This window comes from Eurytemora carolleeae, unplaced genomic scaffold (assembly GCF_000591075.1).
Source record: "Eurytemora carolleeae unplaced genomic scaffold, Eaff_2.0 scaffold14, whole genome shotgun sequence".
In the NCBI taxonomy this organism is placed as follows: Eukaryota; Metazoa; Arthropoda; class Copepoda; order Calanoida; family Temoridae; genus Eurytemora; species Eurytemora carolleeae.
In genome coordinates, this window is record NW_019396079.1 from 711,961 (window position 1) to 729,916 (window position 17,956).

Sequence of the window (17,956 nt, forward strand, 5' to 3'; positions counted from 1 at the left end):
GCTAAAATTTTAAAAAATAGTTCTCCACGTGCTCGAAAAACCTTCCACGTGGTTTTAGTTTGATTGAACAATTAGTTGTTCAGTCGCACTAAACGTTAGTCCGAATGAACGTTAGTTCGAATGTACGTTAGTCCGATCAATCATTAGTGCAAACGATACGACACCATTATCCGAACTACGTCAGTTTTTCACAACTTGTCGTTTCAAATAAAAAATATTTGACCAATTGGTTAAAAATGTCTTTATCTGCAAATTATAACCATACAACAGTAGGGAGCATAAAACTCTTGAATAGAATGAGGACTGTAAGACTCAAGTTGTGAGTTTGAATATACTATACAGTATCTATATAATAATGTACACACTACACACAGCAAGTGCAGCAGTATGTGCAGTGTGAACGGGCCAATAAAAAACACAGAAAATTGCTTACATGTTGTTTTCCTAGTTCACAATTTTATGGGTCTCACCGTAATTGTAAGACTGTCAAATGTCAATCAGCATAGATCTAATTCTAGTCGGTTCAGATTGAATTAAAATTAAGTAAATCATGTTTTTGGTTTTATCCCTTTCTTGAAGAAGACAAACTACCAAATCTATTTAGCACTATCAATTGTTTTTAACGTCTGTGCTTTTTATCATTCATTTATTTCAATCTATTACTCATCTATCTATCTATCTATCTATCTATCTATCTATCTATCTATCTATCTATCTATCTATCTATCTATCTATCTATCTATCTATCTATCTATCTATCTATCTAGTTATACTAAATACTCTCTCCTATATTTTCTGGCCTGGCTTCCAGCAGCCTCCAAATTCATGATCTCTTAGTTTCCCAAGGTTTGTACAGTGTACACAAACCTCCCCGTACACTGTGGGTCATTGCATGATAATCATTCATTGTACTGCAGTACTGTACAATTCCAACAGCAGTACGATTGAACAAGAATTGGCGGATAAACAGGAGATAAATGGTAACTAATGTTACAAAAGATAAAGAAAGTCATGTGTGTTTCTTTTATTTATGAATTTTGGTTAGGTGAAACGGGCCGGTGTTGCCCGTGGAATTAAAAAAGTCTAATTCTAAAGAAAAAGATTATTGCATCAAAAATGTCCGCCAATTCGGTACAGCCGTTTGGTCAGCAATGGCTAACATATACTGCAAGGGTGAAAGATTTTTCATTCATTTTTTTTCTTCTCAAATTATGTCGTTTTGGGAATCAAAAGATTTGTCAACGGAAAAAAAAGTTCTACAAAATAATGAAAAATATTCAAGTTGGAGCTGAATAACTAGGGAAAACAGCTGATTTTGTGAGTAACCTAATTTTTTCCACTTTAATGCTCCAGAATCATGTTTTTGAATATTTTTACAAACCGTTTGCTGCGTTGAATTATGCTTTACAAGACGGATCTTTTAATAATCAAATCAACTTAATTTAAAAAAAATTTAAAAATCACTTGTATTACCGGTTTTTCGGCCACAAATAGACATTTGCCATGGTCAGTTTTTTTAATAGGATTTTAAATTTTCGTTCAATCTATTTTGTGAAAATTTGTTCAGCCACAGAAATGGGAACGAAAACAAAAACGAAAATTTTGTTCACCAAATTCTTAACAAATTTCGCTAATTTTGAAGTTCAAGTTAGAAATGTATGGCTGTCACTTGTCAGTTTTGTTCAGATGGCTGTAACTATTTTTATTGTTGATGCTTGAATTAAAAATAGTATTTAGTTTTATTTGCAAAAAACAAAACAATTTAAAGTCAATATCTTGAACAAATCTTTGAACTCTTTGGTTGAAAAACCACTTTTCTAACAAAAAGTTTTTGAAAAGAGAACAAAAACAACTAGCACACAATTGATCAAATACATTATAATTTAGTTTGTTTATGATAAATACTTTTTAGTTGTACAAACATATAAAATGTACTACAATGATGGTATCCAAGCCGCCACTTTATCTTTGTATCAAATAAATCAACGAAAACTTTCTGTTTCATTGATAAATTTTCCATGAAATTTCCACAAATAATTTCAACCTAAACCCTGATGTGAGTAACCACAACTTTAAGTTTTGGTGTTTATTGTAAACAAAAAAAACAGACTATCCCCTTCATATGAAAATTAAACATTTGCTGTCAAATTTTTTAAATTGGCACCAAAATAATTTGTTACAAAAAATCACATATGTTTTTGCAGCAAATGTGGCTGGAGCAACTTTGCCGCGGATTATTCTTTACATCTTTCATGCAATCTTAATTACCTGTTAACCGTAAGTATTTGCTTTTAGTTAATAAATGTTGGGGAAACATTTAAAACGATCTTATCTTTTACATTGTTAAACTGTTACAAGATCTATTCAGATAAGTAAACAAGGGGAGGGGGATTATAGGGGATTATCCCACCTCAGTAAAATNTAGAAATTTGATGTTTCAGACAGAAAGCATTAAGCAAGTGGTCAGGACATAATATTACCTGGGAGGCTTTATATTACGCCACACCGTGTACAGATGCCGTTCTACATGCCAACAAGCGGTACAAGGAAATTAACTACAATTAAGACTTCGTATGGTTGCCCAAAGGTTAGATTAAATAAATATTAGTGCTCTTTTATCATATTCACAACTTATTTCAATTGTATGGAAAATATATGTTTTACACCTTACTAATGTAAAATTGTTGAATTGCATATTTTATTCGGATTTTTTTTCGGAAATGAAATCAGCTGTTGCCAATATTATGAAATGTTAAACAATATATTTTAAACCATGAATTAAGATAAAATCAGATCACATTTAAACAACGTTGTACAGAAATAGGAACTACAAAATCAAAGTTTGAGACATGTATTTCGTTTTTTTGGCTTCCCTTAAACATGCCGACAAATGAATAAATCATCAATTATGTACATTGTACAGTGGTTTGATGCTGTGTACAACGCTGATCTGGAGTACATAAAGAAACATTCAAAAAATGTACATAAGGTAATCATTTCATACATAAAAAGTGAGAAAAAATTTCCTAACACATCTACAGCCGTCGTTTGACATCGCTTGTTTGTTTGTTTAAAAAATTCAAAGTTTTTAGCATAGACAGGGATCCTAAAAAATGTGAGAGTCTTTCTATTCCATAATTGCATCAATCTTACGGCAAACTATCCAGAATATTTTCCTTGTATTATCAAATTTACCAGAGCTAAAAATTTTAGAATTATGGATATCGAGATCAATGCTTTAATACTCGCAAGATTACAGCTTAAATGTTAGATTACCCGGATAGCCAATCAATTTGAAATGTTAATGAGAGACTCTTATCGGTCGGAATCTAGGATATTCAAAAAAAGAAGAGCGGATTAAGCATGAAATTAAAATTGTCAACATTGGATATTCAGATTAAGCGATCGAGATTAAGGGTATACAATTTTAAAGTTCCCAGTCAGAGATCGAACTTTTGTTTGTATCTTTATAATCTTGAATGCTTAATCTCTATACACTATGTGGGATCTTCTAAATTTGTAAATCAATCCTTGAACCCTAAATTAGAGTTTTAAGGGACAAAAGTTCTTTTAACAATACAATTCCTAGACCTATCTGTGTGCTTGAAAATGTTTGATGAATCATGGATAAATGTTTGATGAATCATGGATAAATGTTTGATGAATCATGGATAAATGTTTAATGAATCATGGACAAATGTTTAGATGATGAATCATGGATAAATGTTTAGATGATGAATCAATCATATAAACATTAAACTCCGTTATAAACAGTTTTTCTCAAATTCTAGTCAAAATATGTGTTCTAAAATTACTAAAAACCAAAAGAAAGAAATATTCATATTCCTTTTACAAATAATTCAAAGTATCAAATTCTATTTTTTTGTCATTTAAAACATGCTTTCTAAAAAACATAATTTTCTTAATAAGATATAAACAAGAAATAAAGATTAGATAAGTTAATCATTTATTTTATAAAGAAAATGTAAAAAAGAAATATTAAGAAAAGTAATAAATTTTACTTTAAGAAAAATAATAGAAATAATCTTTAAATCTTCCCTAATCTCTCATAAATAATCCATTGTATTAATTTCTATTTTTAGTTTTTATTCATCTAGTTGGCATTGCATGTATCCAATCAAGAAGATTAATTTTATCAAGAAAATGTTTATGTGTTCCGTACGTCCGAATTTGTTATCTTTATGTATTAGATATACTTCTAGTTGTGTGTTTTAATTCAATAAATGTTGAATTGAATATTTATGAAAAATGGAGCGCGAAGCTCTCTTAAAGGCTTAATTTTATAAACTTTATGCATCATTCTGTTAAATAGCTGGCAATATATAATAAATATTTTTTTTTATATACTTATCATTATATATAATATATTTAAAAGAAAGATGACCTGGAATATACTGAACTGCATAACACTGCTGAAAAGCTGGCAATATATTCCTATATATTTATATATTATATATTGTAGAAAGATGACCTGGGATATACTGCTCTGCATCATGCTGCTATAGCTGGAAATGTAGATGTTGTTTCTCTTCTCCTTGAACAAGGAGAAGCCGTAGATGCTAAAGGGCAGGACGGAGCAACACCTCTAAGGTGAAACTTTAAAGACTGCAAAAAGTATACTTTATCATATTTGTTTCCGTAAAACATTGTAGAACGGTTGTTTAACCAATCAGAGGCGAAAAATAACAAATTAAGTTTATGAAAAAAAATCAGTGATCGCCAATTCTATCAATTGAATTTTACCAGCAAATAAAAATCCTTAAGCCAAATCAAAGAATAAGAAAGAAATATGTTAACTTGTTTAAACATATTTAATAGGTCGACCACAGTGATGAGTTTATTGCAGACAGTAAATTTATTATAAATCTCTTATAAAAATAATGTATAACAATGTTTTAAAAANGATATTTAAGAAAAACTGCAGAACTATTTAAATACTAAATATTTTCTTTAAATTTTTTATTGATTACTTCTGTAATATCTATTCTAATGTTTAGGTGGTAGCGCCAGGTAATTATTGATACTCATCAGCGAACATTGAGACTTGGAGACAATTTTGTGGGGCTCATGGCGGCCCTACACCCTTGTCTAACCTTACGTATCTAGATGTGCTGTACAAGAGGGCCATACACGAGTGGTTGCTGTTCTTCTCTCAAGAGGGGGCAGTGTTCAAGATAAGGTAGTTTTGGAGTGATAAAGAATTCATAGAATGTCGTCGTACATTTCATTTTACTTTTTGGTTAACAACTTTACTACGCGAAGTGATTTAACGGTATTGTAAAGTCAATAAAGCCCTCCTGAGGTCAGGGAATTAAAATTATTTCCAAAATGTTGTTTGACCCTTTTATTATTTGAAATAAGGAAGCAGGAAAAAAATCGCCCAAAAAAACACATTAATTTTTTGTTGATTGATAGGATCAATAGTAAGGCCGGATATATGGGAAATTTTTGTAGTTAAATAAAATATGTACACGTAAGGATGCGCGGAGCGCGCTGGAATTCTAGAAGTTTAAACAAAAGCATATTGTAGGATGAAGATGAGTTGACTCTACTACACTGTGCGGCTGATGCAGGTCAATCTTTATTACTGTGTCTACATCGTGTGCACTTTTAGAATTTAAAATTATAATGTTTAAAATGCACTTTGTCCCATACAACATTTAACATTTGTTGAGTACTTAAAAACATATCCACTTTTGTAATATTAAAAAATGATATATATTTCTAAATGTAAAATACATTTTTGAAATAAAGTTCTACAATTATTCATTAACTGTTAAGCTTAAACGATGTTTGATATCTTTCAAATGGCAATTTCCCAAATCTTAATTTTTCTCTGCGACATTTTTTTGCATTTTCCCAAAATTATAATTATTATTATTAATTATAGGATGTCAGGTCAATTGAATTGCATTGTAAGATTGTTTAGAATTTCTATTTACGATCTGATGTGAGTGAGACTATTGTTTCAAATTTCTATTTACGATCTGATGTGAGTGAGACTATTGTTTCAAATTTCTATTTACGATCTGATGTGAGTGAGACTATGGTGAAGTGCAATAACTGATGTTTTAAGGTTTTTCCACTTTTAAGTGTTGAAAAAAATCGAAAAAGTTTAATAAATTCTAAATTGCTTATTTCAAACGTTTTCTTACCTGACTCACTAGACTAAATTTGACCCTGAGAGAGGATCCGATATATGCAAAATATGAACCAAAAATGATCGTCTTTTAAAGTTTTGCTCTATATTTTCTCTCAGGAGACAGAAGATAGTTTTGAAATGTTGGAACCTTCACAAGTTCACAGTATTTGTGGGGTGCTATTTAAAATTTTAAAAACATTAAAAAAGTCCTTGAAAAACAAACCATCAATATTAATTTCAGGTCATGAGCCGATAGCTCGTCTTCTTCTCAGCACTGCACCCCATCTGGCCAACCTTCAGTCTAGGTATACAAACTGATAATATAGTACAAACAAACTGTACGTTACAGAGCAAACTGTAGAGTACAGAACAGACTGTACACTACAGTACAAACTGAACAGTACAGTGCAAACTGTACATTACAGTGCAAACTTTACATTACAATACAGACTGTTCCGTACAGTAACAATTGTACAGTTTTCCATACAGTACACATTGTACAGTACACCACAAGTTGCACAGTACAGTACGGACTCTATAGTACCATACAAACTGTACAGTTCAATACACACTGTACAATACATTAAAAGATGTACATATACGGTTCCAACTTTTATGTACACGGAGAATTTTTCTTTTCTATTACTTTCTTTCTCCCACATCGTTTTCACAACTCTCCAGTTAAAAAACATTGCCAATGATTTCCCAAATTTAACTACAGGGTTACACACAAACAATGGACAAGACACTTCAGGACGACTGTATGAAATTTTAAAGTCTTTTTCTTTTTTCATGGTTCGCTAAAGCTTTACACGGTACACCAAGTGGGGGAAGGCAGGCGGCAATAAGCCACCAAATTTTCCCCTTCCATGCCACATATTATGTTTTTTGTCTTCCGGCAGCCATGAGCCACAACCGTACGGTCTTCCATGCTACTGTATTTGAGTCTTCCTGCAGTTATTTAATTTTTATTATAAAGTTTATTAAAGATCAATTAGTTGTGTGTTCAGTTTATAAACTGCTTTACATTATACAAAGAAAATTTCACATCATTTTACGCTTTACGGGCACCGAGACAAATTGTTTGGGGTAGTCTAAAGAATAAGAAAAGATGAGAAAAATCACAATATTTACTATCATTACCTGAGCCTTACAGATCTTCTCAAAAAAGAAATTCTATTTTGAAATTTTCTCGTAAAATAGTGCAAATTTTCGGTTTGGGCGCCCTTTTAACTATGTGTATATTATGATGCATCATTTTTATTGTTCATAATGTTTGCAAAAATAAGCCATTGAATAATTAAATTTATTTTTGGGGAAAATAAGTTTAGCAGTTTACATTAAAAGAAATCGTCATTATTTCAATTTAAAACTTAAATATAAAGTTCTTTATATACAGGGTGTCCCACGAAACATGACAATAGTTAAAATTAGGTTGACAAATAAACACAGCAAATTATATCAAAAATCAAGACGACATTCAAGTCCTCTTACATACTGTCATGTTTCGTGGGACACCCTGTATATCTTTTGCATGACGCCGCTGGATTTTTGAAAATCACAATTTCAATGCACTAAAATTATTGTTTAAAACATAATAACTGCCAGAAGACTCAAATGATGTGGCATGAAAGAATGTACGGTTGTGGCTCAAGGCTGCCAGAAGACGAAAAAGGTAATATGTGGCATGGAAGGGAAAAATGTTGTGGTTTATGGCCGCCTGCCTTCCCTCGCTCATACACCTGACTATTTCATTCCGAAATGAATTAAAACGTCGTTTATAGACTGTATTAAAGGCAGAAATTTAAATTCAAATCGTTGTATTTAAAAAGTTTTAGGTCGTCATTTAATCCCATCGTATCCCTGTATATATGATATGTGCTCTTTTCGACATCGATAAAATTAGGGGTAACCAAAAAATTAATTGAACTTTTACATTTAATTACTAAACACATTTTAGATCTGGTTGGACACCTCTTCATAGTGCTGCAGTTATGGGTCATCCTCATATAGTCAATCTTCTTCTAGAATACAGTGGAAATATAAGGTTAAATCTTCTCCTAGAATACAGTGGAAATATAAGGTTAAATCTTCTTCTAGAATACAGTGGAAATATAAGGTTAAATCTTCTCCTAGAATACAGTGGAAATATAAGGTTAAATCTTCTTCTAGAATACAGTGGAAATATAAGGTTAAATCTTCTCCTAGAATACAGTGGAAATATAAGGTTAAATCTTCTTCTAGAATACAGTGGAAATATAAGGTTAAATCTTCTCCTAGAATACAGTGGAAATATAAGGTTAAATCTTCTTCTAGAATACAGTGGAAATATAAGGTTAAATCTTCTCCTAGAATACAGTGGAAATATAAGGTTAAATCTTCTTCTAGAATACAGTGGAAATATAAGGTTAAATCTTCTCCTAGAATACAGTGGAAATATAAGGTTAAATCTTCTTCTAGAATACAGTGGAAATATAAGGTTAAATCTTCTCCTAGAATACAGTGGAAATATAAGGTTAAATCTTCTTCTAGAATACAGTGGAAATATAAGGTTAAATCTTCTCCTAGAATACAGTGGAAATATAAGGTTAAATCTTCTCCTAGAATACAGTGGAAATATAAGGTTAAATCTTCTTCTAGAATACAGTGGAAATATAAGGTTAAATCTTCTCCTAGAATACAGTGGAAACATAAGGTTAAAATATTCTTCTAGAATACATTGGAAATATAAGGTTAAATCTTTTTCTAGTATACAGTGGAAATATAAGGTTAAATATTCTTCTAGAATACTGTGAAAATATAAGGTTAAATATTCTTCTAGTATACAGTTGAAATATAAGGTTAAATCTACTCCTAGAATACAGAGGAAATACAAGGGTATAGGGAGTGACCGGCTATGTAAGGTAGTTGAACTGAGTATGCAGTGTTGTTGAAAGCTTCTTTCTGATTCATTTGAGACATTTAAAATTTTTAAAGATCTGTATATCATGTATGTCAATAAATCAATGCTAGAAATAATTATTTCGTTTTCATCATTAAATTGAATTTCTTATTTTCTTTGAATTTATTCGCAGATTTCTTGAAATTCTTCAAATGTCGTCTTTTCAATAATAATTCAAGAAAATCTGCAGAAAATCTTTGCGAATAATGAGAAAATAGAAACTAATAATTGAACAAGCTTACTTATTTTCAATGATAAGATTAATTTTTATTTTCTCAACATATCCCTATACATGTCGTCTGTAGTCTATTGTAGAACTTTTACACTTTATGTCGTCGTTATTTAATAATAAATAAAAATAATAAAAAAAAGATGATTCTGAAAACGTATCCACCCCCAAATTAGGAGTTTTGAACTTCGAATTTGCGCTCAAACTCAGGATTCACGGATCTTTAAAAAGTTTAATATGTCTCAAATGATTCTGAAAGAAGTTTTCCACAACACTGCAGTTCCAGTTCAACTAACTTACATAGGCGGTCACTCCCTTTAAATCTTCTTCTAGTATACAGTGGAAATATAAGGTTAAAAATAAAATTAAAAAATTTAGATATAAAAACAAGTAAATTTTCACCATTATTGCTCAAACGAAGGTGCATTTTTTTTTTATCAAGTAAAGCTTTAAAGGGTAATGTTATGCATCTGAATTGCCACTCTACCATCGTCTACAGTTTTTTCATCACCAAATATAATTAGTTTTTAATCAGAAAATATTTGTATTTATTAATCCAATAAAAGTGCCGAAACTTAAAAATAATTTTCTTGCTGAAAAAAAGAAAAAATAGAAAAACTAAATGATTCTGGTAGATCTTAATAAACTTTATATTGTATGTTTGAGTGACCCTCCATTTCAAAAGGGGAATGCCCGATTTAATACGGTACCATTTAAACCTTTATCTGATCAACAATTTCAAGATATCGTCGTGTTTCTAGCTTACAAAAAATGTTACTTTTCTGACAACTTTAATAAAAGTTTTGTAGCAAAATCCGTAGGTCATTTTTACAAAGAAAACGCAATTGAAAACAATCAAAAATTAATGAATTACATCGCGGAAATTTCCTTAATATTAATTTTAAAAAAAAACAATAAAAAAGCAATTAAGGCCGGTTACTGTTTCTAATCTCACATGCCACAGTTTAGGTGGATATCACTTGAAATTCCGTTTACAGTCCCTTTAAACTTCCATTGACTAGGTTGTTGAACAACCAAGGGAAGACCTGCCTAGATATAGCCAAGGATCGGAATAAGACTGAAGTGATCCAGATCCTAGAACGATGGGATCACCAATCTCAAGTCCGATCCAGTTCTATGGATCAAACGGAATCCAGTATTCACCAATCTCAGGCTCAATACTCGGGTTCTAGTTCGAGGGACGAATTATCTTTAAAAAATAGATTCACGCCTTTTTTACAATTTGAGATTAATTTCACACTGTTTTTTCGCGGCCCTAAAGTGACATCCTTTACTCTTTATGCCTTATTAGGGCAGTTTAAAGTGCCTAAAAAGAATCAAAGACTTTAGTAATTAATTTCCCTAAGAAGTAATTTGTTTCGGGATTATACAGTGGAGTGATCCCTCTTTTTGTAGAAGATATTTCTGCCTTAAAACATACTTTTAAATTACTTAATTAGATACTATAAAACCTTCCATTTGAGAATTTTTTAACAAAAGTACGAGGTATTTATATTTCTGTGTTTACTTTGAGCATTTTTATCGCCTGGGGACGTGTTTTCTTTCTCCCTTTTAACTCTTGAAATCCTAAAACATATTTGAAAAGATTAATTCTAAGTGAGAGAGATGAAAACAGTTTAGAGCTTCTGTCACAACCAATGCCTTCCAAGGAATCTAAAGGTGAGTAATCCACAACCAATGCCTTCCAAGGAATCCAAAGGTGAGTAATCTCCAATTAAAACGAGATCTGGGCAATCCATTCGTTTATAAACTAACGGAACGAACGACACGCTAATCAATTAGTCGTTCGTTTTTTACCTTTTAACTATTTTTCTGTTCGTTACTGAACTTGTCGTTCGTGAAACTTTCAATCTTTAAACAAATATCAGCTGTCCTCACCCGGTCACTGTAAATAAGTTTGTTAACAAAAGTTGAACTTCTATCTTATGAATAATTATTGGGGTCTGATCTAAGAGAATATTTATGGTTTCATGTCTTTCATGCAATTTCAATCATAAAAATTAACAAATATGTAATTATTCTTTAAAAGCAACCGTTCTTTTTTTTAAATTTTCCTTTAGTTTTGTCAAATTTTTTGTTATTTTATTAAATATTCCTTTAGTTTTATCAAATTATCCATTAGTTTTGTCAAATTTTCCTTTCGTTTTATCAAGTTTTCCGTTGGTTTGATAAAATTGTACGTTAGTTTATCCAATATTTTCCGATAGATTTATCAAATTTTAGTTAGTTTTTTTTCAAATTTCCCGGTTCATTTCCTTCGTTAACAATTCGAAAAAAGTCTTGGTAAATTTCTAAAAAATATTCCATTTTTTAGAATCACTACGACGAAGTTTAGTGCGTCGCGTGCTTGAATGCCCTGTTTGTTTAGAAGTTATGATAAATAAAAAAATCCTCCAGGTACAATTTGAAAATAATTGTAAAAGAACTGAACTCTCACATTATATATTAATTTTATAATCCTTATATCTTTAAAACTTGATATTGTAGATGTTTGATATTTAAAACTATGGTTTCTTTCAGATTAAATAGTCAAAGTTTGAAATATCAAAGGTTTAAATAACCATAGGTCGAAAGGCAAAGGGATATGAAAATTAGAGTTGTTATCATCTGTACAAATAGAGGGAGAGGAGAAAGGTCACAAAATGCATCATTTAAGAAAAAGTTTCACTAAAAAGTTGGTTTTTGACATCAGCATTTCAAAAATTATTTTAGCAAAATGGGATGTATATATTTACAAAAAAAATATTGCTAGTTTTGTTTAATAAATTGTTCGAAAGACACATTTTTTATAACAGTTCAAACATTAAAAGTAAATTTTCATCTGATAAATCTAATCCCTGAATTGATCAGTGCAAGAATGGTCACAACGTGTGCGACAGCTGTAGGTTCCAGTTATTAACATGTCCGCAGTGCAGGTCTTTTTACAATTTTCAATTTTATCTAATTTTCATAAAAGTTTTCTTGGATATGATTAATTTGCATTTTCACTGTTAAGTAATGGCTCTATTACGTAATATACTACTACAATAAAGTACATCCTGTCTGAATTGAGATATTTTTAATTCAAAATCTGTCAAGAATAGCGTAAACGGATTTATTTACTCAAATTTTGAAATTATAAAAACCTGAGTCCTAATTTAATGAATTTGAGCCTCGTCCTAAATCCGCCAAAAACCGATTTCAATTGAGCGCCGGCTTGAATCTTGAAACATTGAATACAATTTTAAGTGAAACCAAAACCATATTTGAGCCACAGCTCAAATTATTTAAATTCAGCATAGAAGTATAACAAATAAGAAAAATGTTCATTGCACGGGTGAATTGGGTTCCAAAGTTAAGGCTTACTGACTATTAACCAGGACACCTAATGTACCGTGCTTGTCTGTTCTGTTTAGTTATCCAATAAACGTAAAATCGGGCCAAATTTTTCAGCATAGGTGGTTTATATAGATAGGTCGAAGCAAGAAATGTTGCCTTACAAAAATACGTATTTCTGAATTTTTTTATATTTATAAACGAAAAAGCAAAAAAAAATCTGCATTATCTTAAAATGCTATTTTATTATAAATCAGAATATATTATATTATTAGAAAATATAGACCCTGTAATTTTGTGCATAAAAATTCAAACAATATTTTTCTTTTTTTGGTATCCTTACATGTACATTATTTATGTTCAGAGTTGAATATTCGGAAATGGAGGTTCGGAACCGAGGCTTGGAAGAACTGGCAAACTCAAAATAAATCCGACAAAAAAAATCAACCACAAGATTTGTCGGCAGTGACAAAAAAAAACAGAGGCTTTGCCAAAAAGTCGGATTCACTAATCATCATTATCTTTTCAACCCAATGTTGTAGACCTTGGATATTTCAAACTATGAATTCTTTTAGATCAAATAACCTAAATTAAAAATATTAAACAACAGCAGGTAGCAAAGATATTCTAAAATGTGAGTTTGTAACAAAGACTCAATTTCTTTAAATTAATGGAAATACATATTGTTATTGTAATAATAACATTTTCGTGTTATATGTACTGGTATTGTTATATACTGTAATAACATTTACGTTTAATATGTTACTGATATTGTTATATAAATGTATAACATGAGGCATAACAATTTTTTATCTGGAATAAAAAAGTATGCTGAGTTTCACACAAAGAACGACTTTAAAGACGACTGTCCGTAATTTGTACCGTCTGTTTTAATATATTTATGGTTTCCTGCTATACTGTAAACTTGTTTGCTATTTGTACTGTCTGTTTTAATATATTTATGGTTTCCTGCTTATGTAAACTTGTTTGCTATTTGTACTGTCTGTTTTAATATATTTATGGTTTCCTGCTATACTGTAAACTTGTTTGCTATTCGTACTGTCTGTTTTAATATATTTATGGTTTCCTGCTACTGTAAACTTGATTGCTATTCGCAAAATTTTTTCATAAGCCTAAATTCTGAAAACTTCTTTTAAACTTGATATTTAAAGATTTTCAGGTCGTCTATATACAGTCTAATTCTTTCTTTTTAACCCTGTATGTTCACTGTGCAGATTATGTCAAATTAATCATAAAAATAAAATTTTAATCCAATTTTCAACATGAACAAAAATTTCTCGTTTTCAGAATTTAATTTTTTTTTCACATAATAACAAATGAAACCTCGTCTAACAATGTTGTCCAGATTGAAACATACAAAAAATAGTCCAGTAGTATCTAATAACTTTGCCATCTTTAGTATAGGACGAGTAAAGATTCCAATGGACTGACTTACAACCTTAAACATTTTCATTTATTTTACTTCTTTAAAGTAACCCTTTAAAATGATAGAAGACCACATTTTGGAAACATCCCTATATTTATATTTGTAGACTTAAAACCTTATTTTGAAACTTTAAAAAGATAATTCTTTTGCAGAACATATTCATTGGGACCAACTGCACAATTTAATCAACCAGACCATTGGAGGTTGTCATTTAATATTAGAATTTGCAAAAGTTACAAAAATGCAATTACTCCAATTTTGTTATAGTTTTGTTTTATCCTAAACGTTTTGAATCCCACATTTTGTTGATTGAAATTAATTTAAGTTTTTTAATTAATTTTTATTTTTTTATGATTTATTTTCAAAGTTTGGGTCAGTTGAGAAAGCCTATTTCCTAATAAATTATTTTCTTATTTTTAATGGAAAATTAGATAAAAGATATTCAAATATTCAAATATTCAAGTATTCAAATATTCAAATATTCAAATATTCAAATATTCAAATATTCAAATATTCAAATATTCAAATATTCAAATATTCAAATAGAAAGATAGTATTTTAAACGGTAAAAAAAAGAATATAAAGTATTTTCAATATATTTTAACAAAAATGAAGTTTAAAGAGACTGTTCCCGTAATTTGAAGTGACTCTTAATATGAAGAGGGGGCATGCCTGATTCACAACGGTTATCTTTAATCCTTAATCTAATGTGGAAGATAACCCCATTTTTCTAGCGTTAGAAGTGTTTAATCCTGATAATTTCTCCATTGATTTGAAGCAAACAATGTGTAACTGTTTAAGAGAAACCACAAATTGAAATACATCAGTTTTCATAACCAAAAACGTGTCAATCTAATTCATAATTATCTGACATAGGTTTTCAGCTGGTAAGGTTGTGAATCGGACATTCCACTTTATTCAGAAAGGGCCAATTTAATTTAGGTTTACAGTCTTCTAAATCAGAAATCAAATCGACTAATTAAAATATTATGAAAACTTCTCTAAAATTTAAGATTGTTGTGATATTTGTACGTAAACGAACTAATTGATACAAAAATAAAATTTTAATCCAATTTTCAACATGAGCAAAAATTTGTCGTTTTCAGAATTTAGTTTTGTTTACATAATAACAAACGAATCCTCGTCTAAATTTGCTGTCCAGATTTGAAACATTAAAAAAACATAATAGTCCAGTACTATCTAATAACTTTGCCATCTTTAATATAGGCTAGGACGAGTAAAGATGAAAAAGATTCCAATAGACTGACTTAAAACCTTAAAAATTTTCATTTATTTTACTTTTTTAAAGTAACCCTTTAAAATGATAGAAGACCACATTTTGGAAACATCCCTATATTTATATTTATAGACTTAAAACCTTATTTGGAAACTTTAAATTTACTCTATTTTTAAACGTGTTCCCAATCACTAGGTGCAATTAAATTTATTTTAATTTAAAGGGTCATGAAAGCATAATTTCTAGTGACCCTCTATTGTAGGAAGGCATGTCCAATTCACAACGACCCTGCACTCAGGGATTTTCTTCAAAAGTGACTTGCGCATTTCTGCATACAAAAACATGGTACTAAATTTTCTTCCTAGCTACACATGTGTAGGGTTTCCACGAAAGGACTGTTTTTTGTGTGCAAAATTTGCTTACTTTTCGTGCAAATATTTGTTTTGCGAAATTTTGCGCAATATGTTTTGCGTAATCAGCGCAAAACCGGTAGTATTGCGCAAAACGTACATTTTTATGCAAAACATGGTATTGACCAAATTGACCAAAATTGACAGTTTCAGCACCAAATCAAATCAACTAAAGGTTTATTCAAAAATGTATACACCATACACAAATAAATTATGATTCTGCTGCTATCAATTTGTTACTGTTGGTTTACAAAATCTTCAAATTGAGGTACAGAAATTAATAAAACAGAAATTAGAAATTTGAAAATTAAAAATGGATGATAGTTTTTATAGATGTCTGAATCTTAGTGTGGTGTTAAACTTTGATGTTTCAAATGTTGAATACTTCTAGTCGAATTCATATATTTATTAAAAATAGGAAAGGTTTATGCCCACAGAGATAAAGACAACCTTCAGCCTCGACTTCATGAAGTGTCGTAACGTCTTAATCTTTGGTTTTACCTCGCCAACGTACTTGTAGGCCTAGACATATGCATTTTAAAAATGCTACGTGTCGGTTTCTATCTTAATTAAGTTTAAAATGAGTAACTGGCAAAATACTGCTCGGCTTTTATGTGAGATCGTGAACATCCTGATTTGCAGTTTGCCATCATTTCTATGGTTGCAAAATAGAGGATCCTGTTATAGCATTACAATCATATGCAAAAAGGTGCAATTTCATAGATAACTAATTTATACAGTTTACACCGTTATTCAACCTTTTACTGAGAATTTGTTTCGCTAAATTGCGCAAAACAGAATAGCGCAAAAACGAAATAGCGCAATTTTTCGTGAAATTAAGTTTCCGAATGATTGCGCAAAGTGCTATTTTTTCGCGCACAAATGTAGCATAACGAAAGCAAAAATTTGCGCTTTCTTTAACAAAAATTGCGCAAAAGTTTTGCAAATTGAAACCCTACACATATGACACTGGCTAAGCCTATTATAAACAACAAAAGTTTTGCCCTTCACTAAAAAAATTAATTTTTAAAAAGAATGTGTGAGTACTTGATTCACATTTGTTTCATAAATGGTGGGGAAATATTTGATATGTCTATAACAAAACCCGGTTTTCTGGCAAAAACGCAACAGTTATTTTTGATCATTGAGTTTTGGATTATTTAGGTTCTCAGTTATCAGGGACATATTTGATGAAGTTGATTAGTGATGTAAAACAAAACCCCAAGCAGTTGCGACGCTTTCAAGTCGAGATTGTCTAAAGATTTTGTGACTAACTTTCATAGTTGTCCAGATATCATGGAGGGTTAGCTTCGCTTTCTTCCTAATTTTAAAAAGTGGGTTTGTGTTACATCTTTTAAAAAGTAAGCAATCCCTGTAATAATTGTAAGTTAATAATAATAATATGTGTGCCGAACCTGGATTCCATGGATTGGCAAAAACATATGATATTAATGATGTACACCAAAAACATTTCTTACTCGAACAGAAAATTGATGAAGCATGCATTTTTTGAAGAAAAACAAGTTAATCAGATTTCTTTTTAAGTGCGAGAAAGTTAACATCAAATGATTTGATTTGAAATCCAAAGTAGATACCACAGAGCAGATAATAAACAAAGTGCTGTTCACTCCAAAAAGTGTTAAGCCACCATTTTTATGAACTGCCATCGTACTATACAGAGACTGGAATTTAAGAGAATTGTCATGAAACCCGGTATCGGAAACCGGGTTTCGTAAAAGGATTAAGACAATTTTGTAAATAGATATCAATTTTCTGTTCTAAAATATCATTTCATCTAATTTGTCTTTTAATTTTCTAATTCTTTAATTGATATCTACACGTCACTATACTCAAATATTTGGTCTTTTAGATTTTCCAAATTGTACAAAAACTCTGATCATTTTATGTTTTTCCTTTACCAAATATTGGTTAATTCACATTGAGAACTAAATCTAATTAGTACATCCAAGAAAAATAAATGCAAGAGCAAAAATTGGCTGGGTTGGTAGGTTATTTAGCACTATTTGCACAAAGAAATATATTCAAAAAGATATATGCATAAAAGACAGATTTAGTAATTTGTTTAATAAATGCTCCTGTTGGGTTTTTACTATTTTCTACAAAATTGACCCATAATTGTTCAGAGTATTACCTTTACAGGCTAAAAATAGGAAAAATAATTTTTATCTTTGC

The 17,956-nt window shown here is 30.3% G+C and overlaps 1 protein-coding gene across 4 annotated transcripts; it reads left to right on the top strand.

Annotated features, from left to right (window-relative positions):
* The first annotated feature begins 836 nt into the window (after positions 1-836).
* On the top strand, positions 837-13,103 carry LOC111715907 (ankyrin-1). 4 transcript variants are annotated; one of them, XM_023491334.1, is made up of 14 exons: positions 837-980; positions 2,205-2,277; positions 2,442-2,587; positions 2,924-2,989; positions 4,484-4,611; positions 5,128-5,200; positions 5,552-5,594; positions 6,405-6,468; positions 8,124-8,210; positions 10,356-10,532; positions 10,952-11,013; positions 11,669-11,751; positions 12,205-12,269; positions 13,034-13,103. In XM_023491334.1, the coding sequence occupies exons 3-14, from the start codon at positions 2,516-2,518 to the stop codon at positions 13,095-13,097; spliced, it is 984 nt and encodes a 327-aa protein (XP_023347102.1). In that variant the 5' UTR covers positions 837-980; positions 2,205-2,277; positions 2,442-2,515; the 3' UTR covers positions 13,098-13,103. The 4 variants fall into 4 exon arrangements, with proteins under 4 accessions (XP_023347102.1, XP_023347077.1, XP_023347085.1 ...); XM_023491309.1 differs by having other exon boundaries at positions 839-980; positions 8,124-8,822; XM_023491317.1 differs by having other exon boundaries at positions 839-980; positions 2,446-2,587; positions 8,124-8,822.
* The last annotated feature ends 4,853 nt before the right edge of the window (positions 13,104-17,956 follow it).